Source organism: Nannospalax galili, unplaced genomic scaffold (genome assembly GCF_000622305.1).
Source record: "Nannospalax galili isolate Female #2095 unplaced genomic scaffold, S.galili_v1.0 scaffold445, whole genome shotgun sequence".
Lineage (NCBI taxonomy): Eukaryota > Metazoa > Chordata > Mammalia > Rodentia > Spalacidae > Nannospalax > Nannospalax galili.
The window spans coordinates 1,394,071-1,413,016 of record NW_008354184.1 but is presented as its reverse complement, the minus strand read 5'-3'; the positions used below and the strand labels follow the sequence as shown (position 1 = coordinate 1,413,016).

The window sequence follows — 18,946 nt, the reverse complement described above, 5'->3', positions numbered from 1 at the left end:
AAATAAAAATTATAGCTGGGCGTGGTGGCGCATGCCTTTAACCCCAGCACTTGGGAGGCAGAGGCAGGCGGATCTTTGTGATTTCAAGGCCAGCCTGGTCTACATAGTGAGTTCCAGGACAGCTGGGGCTACAGAGAGACCCTGTCTCAAAGACAAAAAAAGTCAAAATAAAAACAAGATGCTCTTGGCCTTGCTCTCCAGGTGTTAAGATTATAGGCATGTACTATCACATCCAGCTGGTTTAATTGTGAACATGTACCATTTAATTAAAAACTTAAATATGAGCCAGGTATGGTGGCGCATGCCTTTAATATCAGCACTCAGGAAGCAGAGGCAGGCAGATCTCTGTGACATCGACACCAGTCTAGTCTACATAGTGAGTTCCAGGCAAGCTAGGGTTACAGAGAGACCCTGTGTGGAACAACAAAAACAAAACAAAACAAATTTAAATGTGAGTTTTAGGTTTTAATCTACGGAAATACAGGGCTACAATAGTAGCACAATGACAAACTTACTTTCTAGCTTACAGGTTACAAAAACCACTAGGCATTCTACTGCTTCTAAGCAACATAGAACCTTCAAATTAAAAAAAAAGGCACAAGGAGCATTAAGAAAGATACCTTGGTAGTACCTGGAAAATTCCAGGACTTACCCTTACCCCCTCCTCCGCCGCCTCCTCTGTGGTCCACCAGCTGCATTAATTTTGGATTGATGGCCTGATTGGCCTCTTCCAGCACTTTGATTAGCTCTCTGGCCTGCTTTAGGTTCCCTGGAGTGAAGAAGGTATAGGCAGTGCCCTTGTTGGTGCTCCGGGCTGTTCGGCCAATACGGTGAACATAATCCTCTGAGCTGTTTGGATAGTCATAGTTGATCACAAACTTGACATCTTCCACATCTTCCAAGTCAATGATGAGTCAGTGTGTAGGTTGATGTGGCAGAGAAAGAGAAGGTAAAGGACATGCCAACAGGTGGGAAGCACGAATGCAGATGACAGCAAGAGGAGAGAAGATGAAGTTAGTAACCACTCTGAACAGGAACCAAAAAAAAAAAAAAGACTCATCCCAACAGAGTAAAAGAGGATTAGTGACTTTCGGGACATGCACGGGACAGCGCGTCTTTACTTGCTATGGGAATCCCATCCAAGCATCCCAACTCCTGCCTCTTCTATAACAATATACTGACAGGAGCCACACTAAGATTGGTGTTCAGACTGACACATTCCAGTGCCATCCTTTTGCAAAGCTGGAATGTAGAAGCAGAAACCACCACTGAACTGCAGGGCCAAATCACTTCTACTCTGTTGGGAGAAGCCTGGCAAAAATCTACCAACACAACAAACTTACCTTGAAACCAGTCACAGAGCAAAATGAAAAAAGGAACTTCACATACTTACACACTTCAAAAACTTAAAAAACATTTAGGTTCTTTCTTGCTCTTATATTTTAAAAAATGATCAAAGGAAACACCTATTTGCTTCAACACCCAGGTATCTTTACCCTTTTTAATGACCACAGAATACATTACACTAAAATTTTACTGTACTACCAAGCCCAGCTTCTCTCAAATCAGTTTTCTTCTACTCAAGGTTATTTCAGACTTAGCACTTGCTTCAATGATCAGATTGTCTATGTAACCTGAAAATTAAGTAGACAAAGAACTTGGGGCAAACCATGAACCTTGAGACACACATTTAATTCTGTACATTGCTAGGAATTTGGCTGGGTGACCTCCTACTGCTTAAAAGTATGTAAATGTTAGTGTAATGCTTTCAGCCTAATGTAGTTTTTTTTAACCTACTTAGACAAACAAATTTACTATAACAGATTCCTAATTTTTGTGGAAAAAAAATCTGCATTTTACAAAGAATATTCAGAAATATCCTAGATAAAACACAGATTTTTGTGATATAAATAATTAAAAAACATTCTCTGTTTGTTACCAGACCGATGCACACTCCCTCCTCCTTTGGGAAACCGCTGCAGCCGATCCCGTCTCTTTGCCTTTTATATTTGGCGGCCTCCTTTCGAAAACTCCGCCTTCTGACACGGGACCACTGGAGCGCGGGGAGCATGCATCAAGGGTCCGTGGCAGTGAGAAGTCCCCACACACGCTCGCTCTGTGAACTGGCTTAGATGCTTCTCTGTAGCCCCATTTGGTTGCCAAGCGCCGGAGAACCTGGGTTCAGGTAAAAATTTCAGGTCCTCCAACGCCTCCCCCAAGGTAATTGGGGTGATTGTAGAAAAAAATGTAAGTTACATCCAAAGGGTCAGACTGCATCTATTGCCCAGACTGGATTAATTTCAGGGGAAAAGGGTAGATGATTAAAAAAAAAAAAAAAAATTCAGCTGTTAGGGGTTTGTGAAGAAGGGGCATTATGTCTGTTTCTTATTACAATAAAGGCTCCTCGGTCTTTACTGACCCCTAAAGTCCTGAATCACACCAGAAAGACGAGAAGGCACTTATCACAGGGGGCAGCGTGAGTCTCCGGCTGGGGTTGTTGATGCCACAAAGAAAAAAGTTACAGAGTAAAGATGGATGGAAGATTGGGGTAGGGAGGTGAGGGGTTATACTCCATGACCACATCTTCAGAGCTTGGATAATGCTCCTTAGTCACTCCCACTGAATGAGACCATGGGAAATAGAGCACGCTGAATTACTGCACTGGATGCACACCAAGTGTGCTTCCCAAGCAGCAAGCACTGGGGGCTGCAGTCAACAGTTCAGATGTTAAGACTTGGGAGCACTTCTGGAGGGGCTCGATAGGGGGTGGGCATGGTGCAAGTTCTTCATACTAGAAGGGTGTCCTGTGTGTGCACACAGCTGGCTGAAGGCACCTAAGAGCAAGCGCAGAATTTGGTTTTCTCCAGTCAAGCCTGCCCTGATGTTATTTGTGCACTGCCACAATATTATCTTGCTGTCTTTATAGAAGATGCTGTAGCAGAGTAAGAAACTGAAAGTTACATGTTTTGGCCAGCTGCTTGGGATGAGAACCTTTGGTTTGGAAAGCCCTATGACATGGCCTGAAATTCCAATCATTAATTGGGAGGGTCTAAGGCTAGCCAGCAGGCTCATCTAGAGCGGCTTCGGGCCAATGTAGATTTGCCTCAGCCATGTACTGAGTGATCTGCAGCTGATATCAAAGCTTCTGTTAAAAAACAAAACAAAATAAATTCAATACTTTTAGTTCAACAATGTGTAATTTAAACACACAAAAAAAAGCGAAATTAAAAAAAAATATCCCAGTGAAAAGGGAACAGTGGTTGCCTGAAGATGACTATTATAAAACTATGGGAATCAAAGAACTTACCTGAAGGGATCATTTAAGAGACCATCATTCGACAGGAAGTGAAAAAAGGCCTGGTGACTCAGCTGAAAATCGCACCCCTGTCTATGAGGTAGAAGCCTTCACTTTCCAGGATCTTGTAGGACCTTGGTCAGATTCTGCCATTTTGGTGGGTTTTCTCCCTCCTTTTGATTTTTACAAGGCAGCAAACAAAGGGGCCCAAAACAATCTCTGATGTTGAGTAACAAGAAACAGACTCAAGTACCTTCCCTCTCCCCTCACTTGAATGAGGGAGGGATGAAGAGTCTAAGTTATTCTAATAGTAGCCAATTGATTTGGTTTAAAATGCAAGGGGACATGGAACAAAGATTTTTAATTGTGTAGGCAAGATGCACAAAGAAGCTACCAGCACATAGCAAGCCTGTTTCAAAAACCATCATGACTGAAAGCTTTTATGTGAACTGCTTTCAGGCCTCCACCTCCTCTCCCAACAGGCCCAAGTTCTACTGCACAGACCCAGACATGACCTCAGAGGGCAGAGACAACTTTCCGTCATGGCTGCAGGTCACCACCTCTGAAGGAGGAACGTCAATCCAATGCATAAAAAGGCTGCACCACTGCTGCATTCCAATTTCAATACTTATTGTGTGTGTTAAATTGCACAGGGAAATATGGTACCGCTCACCTCACTGGCCAAAAAATTAAATTCCTGTCAATAAAGATTTCCTTGTGATACAAAAATTATTTGTCACTCTTAGAAACAAGATCGTGCTACCTAACCCAGGCTGGCCCTAAACTCTCCATGTAGCCCAGACTGGCCTGAAACACACAATTCTCCTGCCTCAGACGTCTAAGAGCTGGGATGTAGGCATGTGCCACCATGTCCAGCTAAAATAATCTTTTAAAATATAAACGTTTTGGGTCAGACCTGTTTGGTTCAGAATGAGAGGCCAAAGTCCTACAGGGGATCTGTATGTATCTTACATAATAATGAGTTGAAAACTCCAGAAGAATATCTTTAAAGTTCTTAAATCGGACAACACATTTATGGCAAGATAAAGGATAAGGAGGGGAATAACTGCCCTTTATTTTACCTAAGTAACACTGGACAATGCAGATTTAATGGAGTGACACTATATAAACCCTTTTTAGTATGTGTGCATGGAACTGGGCTTCTACGTATTTTATAATACATATTGGCATAAGGAAAAGAATAACTGAAGAAACTAGCTTTTGATAGCTAGATTCAATTAAATACCTTCTATCCAGCCAGAAAACAGAACAAAACCAGGAAGAAGTTAAGTTGTTCAACTGAATGTCTCTTCTCCCTCTAACTGAATAGTCAGCCATGCCTAGGCCTTGCTGCAGACCAAAGCCTGTTTGTTAGGAACAGGAAGAGACTTTGAAAATAAAAAGGGGAAAGAAAAAAAAACCCCAAACCCCTCCCACCAAAATCAACAACAAAAAAACCCCCCATGAACGCTAAAAATAAAATGAGGTTGGGAATCACACTTACACTTTTTACTAAAATCATGTATATACATATGACTCTAAATTTTATATGACCGAAAAAAAAAAAAAAAAAAAAAATTGAACCAAAACATACAAACTGATGACACAGACAGCAATCTATACAAACCTAGCCCACGGGAGGCTACGTCAGTGGCAATGAGGATAGGAGCCTTTCCAGATCGGAATTCTGAAACAACAACGGAAACAGTTGCCAAGTTATGTAATTGAGGCCAAATGACATTCCTAAAAAATTCATAACCCCCCTCAATGCAAGGCTCTTTTCCTAAAGATGGCTTCTTTCATTTCACTCAATGGCCCTCCTGTAACAGTCATGAAAGACAAGTAGACTAAAAGCTAACACACTAAAATGATTCAATGATTAAGAACAATGTACATTTAAGCATTTCAGCATTCAAACTTAGGATGGTTCAGTGAGAAAAGGCATCTACTGCCAAGCCTGGCCACATGAATTCAATCCCCCGAACTCACAAGGTAGGAGGAGAGAACCAACTCGTTCAAATTGTCCTGACTGCCACGCATGTGCCTTGGTATATACACATACATGTACACATAAGAACTACAAGTCAAGTCTAGTACAACACCTATTTTTACCAACAAAATCATTGCTGGGATGCAGCCAGGCCACATCTTCACATATTGTCTGTGGCTAGCTGTTTGTGTATAGAAATCACTCAATTCACTATTTGGTCTTCAAAGCAAAGACTATTTAGTATCCGGTTCTATATAGACTATTTTTTTTGGGGGGTGGTATATACAACAAAAATTGCTTTGTTTTGCCAGGCAGATCTCTCCAAGTTCCAAAGCCAACTTGGTTCACACAGGATGTTTCCGGAGATATACAGTGAGATCTTGTCTCAAAAGAAAAAACAGACAGACACACACACACACAAATCCAAAGACCCCTTAGTTTTATTCTTACCATTAAGTACCCAATCTCTTTCTGGTTGACTCTTGTCTCCATGGATACACATAGCTGGCCAACTACCAAAAGAATATCATGTATTAGAAATCTGTACACAAGAAAACTAAGATTTAAAAAGGAAATAATTACAAACTACATATTAAGCATTATTAAAATGTCTGTAACACCTTTTTGGAAATGGCTTCTCAGTATAAAGATCACCTAGATACCATACTCACCCATCTCTGCGCATCCTTCGAGTGAGGTCATCACAGCGCCTCTTTGTCTCTACAAATATTATTGTCTTATTTTCCTTTTCAGCCATGATTTCCTCCATCAGTTGGATCAATCTAAAAACAAGACCAACAAAGCAGTCATCACTAAGAAAAGATCTTCCTGTACATTACATAGATGACTGCTGCAATATTAACTCCCAAGGCTACTGCATGGTGATCAGCATGCCTATAATCCCACCTGAAAGGGTAAGGCGGAATGGAGAGTTCAAGGTCAGCCTCAGCTTCATAGCAAGATTTCAAAAAATAATCAAATAAAACAAAAAAGGACAAACCCTCAACACTGTAATAAATATACATAAAAAGCACTGAGTCTATACTCCTCAGAAATACTAATTCAGGAGCTAGAGAGGGCTCAGCAATTAGTGCTTGCTGCTCTTGCAGAGGACTAGTTTCTTTCCTGGCACCCACAGTGGGCAGTTCACAACTGCCTGTTAACTCCGCATCCAGGGATCTGGTGCCCTCTTCTGGCCTCCTTGGGCACCCACACACATATGTGCATATAAACACAATCACATACATGCACATAAAACAAAAACAAATGACAACAAGGCAAACATGCTGGGCATGGTGGTGCACACCTTTAATCACAGCACTGAGGAAGCGCGGAAATCAATTTGTGTATGAGGTCAGCCTGGTCTACATAGTAAGATCCTGTCCCAAAAAGCCAAACCAAAACCAAACAAATAAAAACTAATTCAGGCTGTGGCTATAGTCTAGCACACACAATGCCCTGGATTTAATATGTAGCACCACATAAGCCACATGTAGTTTTGCATGCCTGCCATCCTGGTACATAGGAGGTAGAGATAAGTGGATCAGGAATTCAAGGTCATTCTCTAATACCTAGCCAGTCTGAGACGAGCCTGGGATACATGAGACCCTGCTACAAACAAAACAAAACCACAAAACCCTAAAGACAGAATTTATACTAGCCCCAAAACAAGTCTGATGTAAATTAGCCTCATTTCAAAAATTAAGAAATGATTAAGCACTGAGAGGTACACTTAAGCTTGCCTAAAACGATATAGTTTGGGACTGGAGAGATGGCTCAGCAGTTAAGAACACTTGCAAAGGACCCAGATTTGGTTCCCAGCACCCACATTGTAGCTAACAACGATCCTATTAAAGTTGCAGGGGTCTGAAGCCCTCTTCTGGTCTCTCTGAGCACTGCATACATGGGTGCATTTACAAGCAGACAAAACATTCATACACATAAGATAAAGGATGTTTTCAACACCAAAAAATTCTGGCTTTCCAACCCTATCTGGTATGATATACACCTATAACCCTAGCACTTGGGAAGCTGAAGAGGAAAGATCATGCATTTGAGAGCAGCTTGGAATACCCAGAGTCAGGCTTTCTCAAAACAAAAATCCCAACTCCCAAACAAAACACAAAGCTTATCTATCAGTATGATCAAAAGAGACAATGTAGTCTTTCATACTTGTGGTCCTTTTCACTTTCCATGCAGACATCCACAATCTGAAGGATATTGTGGTTGGCACTCAACTCCAGATTGCCCACATTGATCTGGGTGTAATCACGAAGGAAATCCTCTGCAAGTTGTCTTACTTCTTTTGGCCAGGTTGCACTCCACATTAGTGTCTGCCGGTCAGGCTATCAGGAAAGAAAGGTTTTCCTTTGATTAAGAAATGGCATGATAGTAAAACAGGTATAAAAATAGTGAAGTATCAACTTTACGCACCCTGATTTGGTCAACAATTTTACGAATCTGGGGCTCAAAGCCCATATCAAGCATTCTGTCAGCCTCATCCAATACAAGGTAAGTGCATCGGCGAAGATTTGTCTTTCCTGACTCCAAGAAATCTATTAGGCGCCCAGGAGTAGCTATGCAAATCTCAACACCTGTAAAGCAAAACCAAAGATCTAGCCATAAAGAGCTTTTTTTTTTTTTAATAAACTATCCAAACCTCAGCACACAAACTAGGAAACATGAACTCTGGTGGTTACACTCAATGCTACAATAGCTGTAAAATCTACAGTACCCAAAAAGCTTAATGTTAAGAACTTTACAAATATAAAATTCTAGGTTAAATCTCTCACTAGCTATGAATTTCCTCTGCTAATAGAACCATATCACAAGAATTTTTTTTTTTTTTTTTTTGGTCTTTTTGAGACAGGGTCTCCCTGTAGCCCCAGCTGTCCTGGAGCTCACTATGTAGACCACGCTGGCCTTGAACTCAGAAAGATCCACCTGCCTTTGCCTACCAAGTGCTGGGATTAAAGGCGTGCACCACCACGCCTGGAACCAAGAACTTTTATACTGTTCAAAGACTGACTTTTCTCACAAGAATTTGCTATTTTGTTCAATTTCATTCACAGAAATTGCCAAAGTACAATGATTTTTTTTTTCTTTTACCTCTTTCCAAGTCTCGAATCTGGGGACCTTTAGGAGCACCTCCATAAATGCATGTACTCTTCAATCTAGAACATTTGCCATAATCATCAGCCACCTGCTGTACCTGCTGAGCAAGCTCTCTGGTAGGAGCCAGCACTAGACACTGAAACAAGCAAAAATATAAAAAATAAACTTAGGACATTTGTTCCAAGCTAAAACACACACACACACCCCCAAATCATCTTCCCTTACTATTTAATCTACTGTTTTTGTTCATTTTGGTTTTTTGAAATAGGGTTTCCTTGTAGCCCCATCTGGACAGGAACTAGACCAGGCTGGCCTCAACCTCAGAGATCCACCTACTTCCCACTGGCCTTATGATTTCTTGTAGTATATATATAGGACTATGATCAATTTATACATTGTATTACCTACTTTTTAAATTACCTACAAGGTCTTACATAGTCCAGGCTGGCCTTGAACCTACTAGTCAGGTTGCCAGACTGACCGTCAACGTCTGATCTTCCTATCTCAACCTCCCCAGTACTGGGATTAGAAGCATGTGTCACCATACCTGGTTTTCTATCACCTACTTTTTTTTTTTTGTCTTTTTGAGACAGGGTCTCCCTGTAGCCCCAGCTGTCCTGGAACTCACTATGTAGACCAGGCTGGCCTTGAACTCACAGAGATCCACCTGCTTCTGCCTCCCGAGTTCTGGGATTAAAGGCGTGCGCCACCACGCCCGGCCTATCACCTACTTTTAATTTCAAAAAATGAACACAGTCCTTTACAATATCCCTTCAACAAAATTATAAAAACTACCAAAAAGAAATAAAAATGAAGTTGGGCTTGGTGACACATGCCTCAGCACTTAGGAATCAATCTTAGCACTTAGGATGTTGCGGCAGGAGGACTAGTTCAAGGCCAGCCTTGGTCACACAGTGAATTGGAGGCCAACCTTGGCTATCTGAGACCCTGTCTTAAACAGTGAAATATAATCTGACAGTATTCTGAACGTGTTATATACATTCTTAATAATGGTTCCTGCCATGTACAGAGCGATTATATCAGCCAATGGTAATAGAACTAACTCAGTCATTAAGAATCAAAATAATTTTGAAATGTTAAGATGTACCTGTTTGCTGGGTCCACCTGCTCAGAATGCAGAGGCAGGAGAACCCCAAGTTCAAGAGCAGTCTGAGCTACTTAGTAAAATAAAAGATAAAGAGAGACAGTGTGGTGGTTTAATTAATTAACTGTCCCCTATAGGCTCCAAATATTTGAATACTTTGTCCCAATGGCCCTGTCTGCTGAGGTTTACGAGGAATGGCCTTGCTGGAGGAAGCACAGCACTAAGGACAGGCTTTGAGAGTATATATATAGCTTGCCCACTCCCAGTCTGTCTCTCTCTACTTTCTGTGCCTGTTTGAAGATGCCAGCACTCAGCTTTCTGGTCCAGCTGCCTTCTGCCATGCCTACCCTGGAACCATAAACCAAATAAACTCTTCCTTCCATAAGTTGCCTTAGTCATGATGTTTATCACAGCTATAGGAAAGTAATGAAGATAGCTTAGGTTGTGGCTCAGGGTGGAGTGCGTGCTTAGTATGCACAAAGATGGGACACTGGGTTCAATTCATTAAAACTTCATTAGAGAGAAAAGAAAAAAACACACCAAGATAACTACATGTAATTTTAAAAAATTAAACAGGTCGGATATGGTGGTATATGTCTTTAATCCCAGCAATAAGGAGGCAGAGGCAGGAGGATCTTTGTGAGACTGGAGCCAGCTGGTCTACATAGTGAGTTCTAGGGCAGCTGGGTAGAATGACCGTTTCAAAAAAAACAAAAATCAATAGGGGCTGGAGGGATAGCCGAGAGGTTAAGAGCACTTACTGCTCTTGGAGAGGACCCAGCACCCACATGGCAGCTATGGCACCTTCTTGTGTCCCCAGTAACACACATACATAGCAGCAGGCAAAACATGTGCACACATAATAAATTTAAAAAATCAAACAGGCTGGACGTGGTGGTGCATGCCTTTAATCCCAGCACTGGGGAGAGGCAGGTGGATCTCTGTGAGTTTGAAGCTAGCCTGGTCTACACAGTGAGTTCTAGGCCAGCTGGGGCTACAGGGAAACCCTATCTCAAAAATATCAAAATAAATAAATAAATTAAATTAAACAATAAAAAAACGGGTTATGATGGGTGTGATGATGCATGCTTTTAGTCCCAGCACTTGGGAGGCAGAGGCAGGCAGAGCTCTCCAAGTTCTAGGCCAGCAAGGCTACAGGGAGACCGTCTCAAAAAGACCAAAAGAAAAAACTCAACAGGTTATGAATATACTTATAAGTATGTACACTTTGAGTACTGTTACTCATATCTTGTTTTCATTTTCTGGTCTTTTTGAGACAGGTCTCCCTATAGCTCAGCTAACTTGGCACTATGTAGATCTACCTGCCTCTGCCTCCCAAGTGCTAGAATTAAAGGCCTGTGCTATCGCTCCCAGTTCACTACTCAAATCTTACAGGAGGCAGCATAAGTGAAAATGACAGATCATAAAGTTCTGCTGTTCCATAAAACCATTCACAGCTGGGCATGGTGGCATACACCTTTAATCCCAGCACTTGGGAGGCAGAGGCAGGTGGATCTCTGTGAGTTCAAGGCCAGTCTGGTCTACATAGTGAATTCCAGGACATCTGGGTCTACAGGGAGACCCTGTCTCAAAAAGACAAAAAAAAACAAAAAACAAAACAAAACAAAAAAAAAACCCATTCACAAGCCCCACAAAGATACACATATTCCCAGCTTGATTTTTAAGGGCCACAGGGACCCCATCTAATACCTCTTTGGTATCCCTCATATTACTAATCAATTAAGAATTTCATATGAGGGCTGGGAACATAACTCAGTGGTGGAGCCTAGCAAGCTCAAGGCCCCAGGTTTAATCCTCAAAATAAAGATATCCTCCCACACAAAACAACCCCCAAACAAAGAATTGTACTTGAATTTATTGTAAAGACTGGTCTTTTGGTGAGGTAGCTCAGTTGTGGAGTATTTGCCTAGCACATGCAAGAGCATATGTAAAATACTCAGATTTACATAAACAAAAGAGGAAGGAAGGTTGGCCCATATTCACACTCAGTCACTTCATCCTCTGTGACTTTGGGCAAGTCATTTAATTCCACAAAAGGCGGGGACAGTACCACTTCCACATATGGAGAAGGAGTTAAGAACTAAAATGACCTTTAAACACACAGCGCCTAAAACTCAACAGTAGTTCTTAAAATTATCAACAAATTGAAACACACTTACAATTGGGCCATCTCCTCTTTCCAAGTATGGCTGGTGGTTTATATGAACAATTGCAGGCAGCAAATACTGAGGAGGAAAAGTAATCAACAATGTCACGCTACTATTATCTTAACAGTTCCAAGTCAAACCAGTAATAGGAAAGTTTAAAAAAAAAAAAAAAAAAAAAAAAAAGGTCACCATTACCACATTCAAATACAATGTATGTGACAACTAGGATGCCAAAATAATTTACCACAATGTCAAAGATCTGGTACCTACCGCCAATGTCTTCCCAGAACCAGTCTGAGCAATGCCCACCATATCCCGGCCACTAAGAGCCAATGGAAATCCCTGGCACTGAATAGGAGTTGGTTCTGTAAAGTGCTGATCCATCAACACATCCATTACATATTCTGTAAGAGAATAAGTATGTTATTACTTTTAAATAAAACTAAGGACATCTAAGAGAAGATATTCAGCTTTACATTTCTCCAAGAAGTTTTTTAAATGAAATCTCTATCAAGGTCAACATTACCTTTCTATCCCATTGCATCGAACAGCATTGGCACATGACAGTCATTTACTATTGCCCAAGTTCATAATATGTCCTACAGAAAGCAATTTCATTAGGAGACTGGACACCCTCTTTTGGCCTCCTCAGACACCCCCACATATCATGGTGTGCACACATACAAATATATTTATTTTTGAAAACATTTAATTTTTTTGGTCTTTTTGAGACAGGGTCCCCCTGTAGCCCCAGCTGGCCTGGAACTCACTATGTAGACCAGGCTGGCCTTGAACTCACAGAGATCTGCCTGCCTCCACCTCCCAAGTGCTGGGATTAAAGGTGTGTGCCACCACATCCAGCCCTTTATTATTATTTTTATTTTATGTGTATAAGTGCCTGGATGTTATGCAGTTCTCAGAGGTCAGACATGGGCATCAGATCCCCTGGAACCGGAGTTACAGACAGTGTTAGCTGCCATGTGGGTGCTGGGAGTTGAATCCAGGTCCTCCTCAAGAGCAGTCAGTGCTCTTAACCCTTGAGCTATCTCTCCAGCCCCCAAAATAAATCTTTAAAGAACAAAATAAAAACTGAAACATATTAACACCAGTAGCCTTCAGCAAGTTCTTAATTTTGAAAACTATATAAATTACTATCTTTTTATTATTATGTGTGTGCTAGATGTGTGAGATAGAGGCACATGTGTCAGGACATGCATGCAGAGGTCAGAGGACAACCTTACGGAGATGGTGCTCTTTCCACTTTTATGTGGGTTCCAAGGATTGAACTATCAAGCTTGTATGACAAGCACTTTTACCCACTGAGCCATCTTGCTGGCCCCTAATGAGTATCTTTATGTTTCTCTCTGCACAACACAATCCCAAGGCTTTCAAACTTTTTAAAAAATATTTATTTTTATGTGTATGAGTGTATTGCCTGCACATGCACCCGCTAAAGCCATCTCTCCAGCCCCATCCAAACTTTTAAATATCCTACCGCTTGACGCTGGATCAAAGAATACTTACGTGGGAAGTTAGCATGATGGAAGGCAAAGACAGGTTTAGGACAAACATCTCCCCCTCTCACTGTAATTTCTTTCTTTCGTCGTAGCTCATCAACCTCATACTACAAGGAAAAACAATGAAGCTATTCTCAACATAGCTTTATTATCTGAACCAGCTTAGTAATTATCACAATAAAAACATCTAATGCTTTTACATATGACTTCAAGTTTGGGAGGCTCCTTCAACTTTTTATGTTAGGATGCACATAATTAAGGGGCTCTGTTTTCCATAGGAAAACAACTGAAAAAAAAGAGTAACGTGAGGCTAGAGTGGAGAGGGAGGAGGACCACTTAAAAGTTGGAAGCTAACCTAGGTCTACAGTTCCAAGCCAGCCAGGGAAGCATAATATCCTTGTCTATAAACAGAAATGTCTGTCTAAAATCAGAATTAGGAAGAGAAAATAAGAGTTTGTTATTTTAATGTTCTTTCCATTATACAATTTTTCTGAAGTAATCATTTCCCAAGTGGGATCCAAAACAACATGAGGTCAAAAATACACCAGTACAGGGTGTCATTTAATTTTTTGGTTTATTATTAATTATTTGAGATAGGATTGCCCTATAGCCTTGACTGGCCTGGAACTCATTAGGTAGACCAGGTTGTTCTCAATCTCACAAGAGCTCCACCTGCCTCTGTTGGAATTAAAGGTGTTCATCACCACGCCTGGCTTTATTTTTAAAATTATTTTTATGAGGATGTATTTCAGTGGTAAGACTTTAAATTTTACACACAGAAGCTGTGGGGTGTGAGCTCCAGCACTGCTAAAAGAAAATTAGCTGGAGATGTAAGTAGGTGACTGAGGCCTTGCCCATGCAGGGTCTGACAGAAGCCAGGTGTGGGAGCCCAGCCTCTAAATCCCAGCAGCCAGGGAGCAGAAGCAGCAGGATGCCAAGTTTAGAGGCCAGCCTGAGACAAACACATAAACACAACCATTTTATTCCATAAAACTACAAAACACCTAATATAGAAAACAGCAGTAACAGCCTACAAAAACAAGTACTTTGGCCCATTAATCTGTATTTTTTTAAAAAAGTAAAACACGCGCTTACCGGAGTCAGTCTTGCCACCTCTGGATGTTCCACATAAAAATTCTTCTCAAACTTAGGGAGCTCACTCAAATCCCACTTCTTTTTACGTAAACGCTCCCCAGGATTACCAAATTTTTTGGGGGGAAGGCCACCGCTACCTCTTGTTCCAAATCTAGAAACACCAAAACATTGTAATTCATTAGCATGTATCCTGATGGCATGTGCATACTACCAACTGCCACCCCCCCACCAATGTATACAGATCAAAAGTGGAGACATCTACATTCTGAGGATTAGACCACAGATTCTGGAACCATGCAAGGTTTGGATTCTGTTTTGTGTTTTGGTGTTTTTTTCTTTTCTTTTTTTTTAATCCATTTAACAAAATTAATGGGCACACACACTACATACCAGATGTGGTTTTAAGCGGTACTGGATATACTTCACTGAATAAAACAGGTCTCTATTCTTGTGGAGAGGAATTTTTAAGAGTAAAGATAGTAGACAGGCAGAAAAATACTTCAAGCAACTCTCTCAAACTTGGAACCCATCCTGACTTAAGCTCTAAGCACTCCTCTGCTAATCTGCAAAGGTAAACCACTGGGACCTATCAGACTGGTAGGTTAGACTTCACTTTTAAGTTTTTATTTATGAAACAATCAGAGTAAGCCGGGTGTGAGAGCACATGCCTTTAACCCTAGCACTCCAGAAGTAGAGGTAGGCGGATCTCTCTGAGTGTAAGGCCACCCTGGTCTACATAGTGAGTTCCAGGCCAGCTAGAACTAGAGAGGCTGTCTCAAAGACAATACCCTTGGAGATCAGAAGAGGGTGTCAGATCCTCTGCAACTGGAGTTACAGACAGTTGTTAGCTACCACATGGGTACTGGGATTCAAAACTGGGTCCTCTGATAGAACAGGCAGTGAGTGCTCTTAACTGTTGAGTCATTTCTTCAGCCCCAGGATTACTTTTCTTGAGGCAAGGTCTCACTCGGGAGCCAGACTACCCTAGCCAATCCTGCCTCAGCCTCCTAAGTGCTAAGATTATAAGTGTGAGCCACCACACCAGACTCAAATGATACTACTGAGTTATAGACTGTCTCAAAACAAAACAAAAAAGGCCTTCAAACTCAACAGATTTAAAGTTAATTCTTCTTTATAAAATACAGTGCTTTGGGGCTGGAGAGATGGCTCAGTGGTTAAGAGCACTGACTGCTCTTGCAGAGGACCTGGGTTCGATTTCCAGCACCCACATGGCAGCTACAAACCGTCCTTAACTCCAGTTCCAGGGGAATCCGAAGCTGTCTTCTGACCTCTTCCTTCTGACCTCCTCCATGGCATTGCACAACACAGGTGCACTCACATACATGCAGGCAATACACTCATACACATAAAATAAAAAATTAGCTGGGCGTGATGGGCACACCTTTAGTCCCAGCACTACTCCGGAGGCAGAGGCAGGCGGATCTCTGTGAGTTCAAGGCCAGCCTGGTCTACATAGTGAGTTCCAGGACCGCTGGGGCTACAGGGAGACCCTGCTTCAAAAAGACAAAACAACAACAAAACCAGTGCTTTGATATATACATATTTTTTAAAATTTCATTTTCCTTAGTCTTTGTAATAGTACTGAATTATAGAAATCCCAGGGTAGCTATTTTAGAAGGTTATTTCCTGTAATTCAAAGCACCAAAACTCTTTGGCTTCAAGTAGAGGGAGAGGGGCACAAAAATCACATCAAAAACGTGTACTTTTAGAGCCTGGTGTGGTAGTCCACACTTGTGATCGCAGAACTTGAGAGGTTGAAGCAGGTAGGCAGATGGCACATTAAAGGCCAGCCTGGGCTACATGAGTTCCAGGGCAGATTAAGCTACACGGCAAGACCCTGTCTCAGACAAACAAACCAACCCATCAAAGATTTATGGTAGAAAATTTTATTGGATAGCTACATTCAGTAGGCAGAATTCGGGTAACTCCATTTATACTGTGGCTATTCCACTAAGAGAAATCAAGAAACAGAACAAAAAGCACATAGCCAAGCACATTCATCGGTATCTCACACTTTCAGCTCAGTACTACAGAGAAAAGACCACCTGGTTGGCCACTCCACCCCATTTGTCAATGGTGCAATTCTGAAGAAGGTACTTGATACACAAAAAACGTCAGGTTTTTATCAGTCTTGCAAACATGATCAAAACTCAATTTTTGGCCTAATTCAAATAAACTTATGTGGTTCCTATGTGTTGTTTCCATTGATCTTGCTCTAATCCAATGTTCCTTGAACCCTAAAATAATGATTTAGGAGGAAATAAAGCTTCTAAAATTAAGATTCCTTTCCAAGACTTGTTATAAACGGAATTATTTCTTTTTACAATCTTTAGCATCACAACTACTTTGAATTTTGTTAGCCATTCCCTTGGAGGTCTGCCTTTGTTTTTGAGACAGGATCTAACTATATAGCCTAGGCTGGCTGGCCTTGAACTTTTAAGCTCCTGCCTCAGCCTCTCTAGTGTTAGGACTGGGATCAAAAGAGGCATGTGAAACCTTTGGGGGGTTCTCTTGATTTTTAGTTTTATCTGTAATGAATGGTTTGTTTTGCTAAGACTTTAAAAAACATACTCCCACCACAACCACACACATACATATGGGGGGGGGTGTGCACATGAATGCAGTGCCCATGGAGGACAGAAGAGGACGTTGGATCCAAAGTTAGAGGCGTTTGTGAACAACAACGTAGGTAGTGAGAACCAAACTAAGGTTTTCTGAAACAACAGCAGTATGCACTCCTATCTACTAAGTCTTTTCTCCAGCCCCTCCCCCTTTCTGTTTTGAAGACAGTACCTTGTTAAGTAACTCAAGCTAGCCTGGAACTGCAGTCTCCAGCCTCAGTGTCCCAAGGGCTTTGACTTTTTTTTTCAGTGCTGTATTGTATTCAAATATAAAAATATCCACAGAGTTTATCTAGACATCTGAATCATTTCCAGTATCTTGGTGTCAGGAACAATGTTGGTATAAACCTTTTTGTATATTGATCCTAGGGGCACATCCCTTAGGGAGATACTGTAGGGTTGCTTTTAACTTTACCAGTCATTTCCTAAGTGGCTGTATTTATTTCTAAACTTAGCAGCTAAGTGTGAATACTATGCAAACATTCCACTTCTAGCCCTCCGAATTTGCACCAAGACAAAAATTTTCCTTCTCAATAAGTCAAAATCTTATTTTGTATATTAAGTGGTAAGTGAAGTGCACACACACACAGGGTCTCATATAGCTGAGATGGGGCTATGACCTTCCAGCCTCCACTTCTCCAGTGCTGGGGTTACAAGGCATGATCACCATACCCAGGCTACATTATCCTCCTAAAGGCCTTCCTCTTTTTCAGAACAAATACTGACAAAAGTTAAAGGAACTTACCTAAGGGCACAGATACGTGTAATTAAGAAGTGGCGTCACATTGCCCTTATCCAGAAATACTTTTATAACCAAAACAGTGACAGCACAATATGTTATTTCGTCAACAGTAGTTTGGGCAACTTTAAAAGATTTGACTCTTCCTATCTGAGAGGGCTTCAGGTTGAATCCCACACTAACTTTCGACCACGACATCTCGACATCAAAAACTTCCTAGCTTAGACCCAGAAGTGAATGCTGCAGCCAGACCAACTGGATTGTTCAAAGGCAAAAATATATATAAATAAAAAACCCTAACACGTCACCTGCCCACCCAGCCCTCCCAATCTCACTCCTTTAGAAAGCAATTATCCCAATATGCTTCCAATTATTCGAAACATGAGTGGAACCGATTAAAGTCGCGTTTCCAATAAGAAAAGCCCCTGTAACACTCCAGCCCCTTTAACAGAGCGCGGGAGACATAACGGAAACCATGTCGAGGCTGAACCAGAGCACCCGGATTCTTCCGGGACAGACGCTGCGGCCAGCGAGGAACCCAGCGACCTGCCCAAGCAAGGCGAGCCAGTTCGGGCCGGCCAGGGCTGCAGAAGCCAGTCAGGCCTCCGGGCCCCCTCGAGGCGGCGCCACGACAGCCGCCCGCCGAGACCCGCGCCCGGCCGCCATTGTACACCGCAAGCCCGCGGGCTCCTCGGGCCACCCCGCCCCCCGCGCCCTCACCTTCCCCCTTACCCTCCACGGTCCCGGTCCCGGTCCCGGTCTCCAAAGCCGCCTCCGCGCATGGTCCCGAATGGATAGAGATCTGGGAGCGGGGCACGGATGGCCGGGCTCGGGAGGGCCTGCGGCTCCGGTCTGGTGACGACCGATGGCGGCGGCGCCTCCGCTGTTGGGGCGGCGGTAGGCGCGGCGCTCTCTCGCTCCGACGCGCTGTCTCCCGTCGCAGACGCCACCGTCGCCGCCTCTCTCGTCGGAGACGGGAGCAAAACACAGAGAATCGGGGTGAAGAAGGACGCCGGGGAGGTTTCGGCCGCAATTAAACCTGCGGTGCCGCTGTTTAGGCGTCTCCTTTCCTTCCCAGCGACTGCACAAAATGGCGGCCGCCGCGGAGACTGCTCCGACTTAACGCTAAGCACGGCCGAGACACTACGTAAACAGCGTCTCGGAATAGCCCGAGGGCTCCACGGGGTGCTGCGTAGATTCTTGGAAGCTTTTTACGTCACTGACGTAGCTGGGCGCCCTCGGCGGTCAGCCTGAGAAAGACCCAGTACGCAACGGGCGTAG

At 42.5% G+C, this 18,946-nt stretch overlaps 1 protein-coding gene across 5 annotated transcripts in view; it reads right to left on the bottom strand.

Moving 5' to 3' along the window:
- Positions 1-18,946, bottom strand: part of Ddx17 (DEAD-box helicase 17) — a 22,428-nt gene extending 3,482 nt beyond the window's left edge. Inside the window, exons 1-14 of one of the 5 annotated variants that reach the window (XR_003846811.1) lie at positions 18,398-18,750; positions 14,285-14,435; positions 13,197-13,296; positions 11,943-12,076; positions 11,685-11,750; positions 8,394-8,535; positions 7,719-7,879; positions 7,458-7,630; positions 5,957-6,067; positions 5,736-5,797; positions 4,923-4,982; positions 4,542-4,659; positions 1,940-2,175; positions 758-895 (exon numbers count right to left, since the gene is read on the bottom strand). Coding sequence is in view for 4 of the 5 variants with exons in the window: in XM_008851253.3 (XP_008849475.1) it covers positions 653-895; positions 4,923-4,982; positions 5,736-5,797; positions 5,957-6,067; positions 7,458-7,630; positions 7,719-7,879; positions 8,394-8,535; positions 11,685-11,750; positions 11,943-12,076; positions 13,197-13,296; positions 14,285-14,435; positions 18,398-18,447 (1,453 nt within the window). In the remaining variant the exon portion in view is untranslated. Of the gene's footprint in view, positions 1-652; positions 896-1,939; positions 3,146-4,541; positions 4,660-4,922; positions 4,983-5,735; positions 5,798-5,956; positions 6,068-7,457; positions 7,631-7,718; positions 7,880-8,393; positions 8,536-11,684; positions 11,751-11,942; positions 12,077-13,196; positions 13,297-14,284; positions 14,436-18,397 lie in introns of those variants that run through there. The other 4 variants (XM_017802751.2, XM_008851253.3, XM_008851254.3 and 1 more) reach the window with 4 other exon arrangements.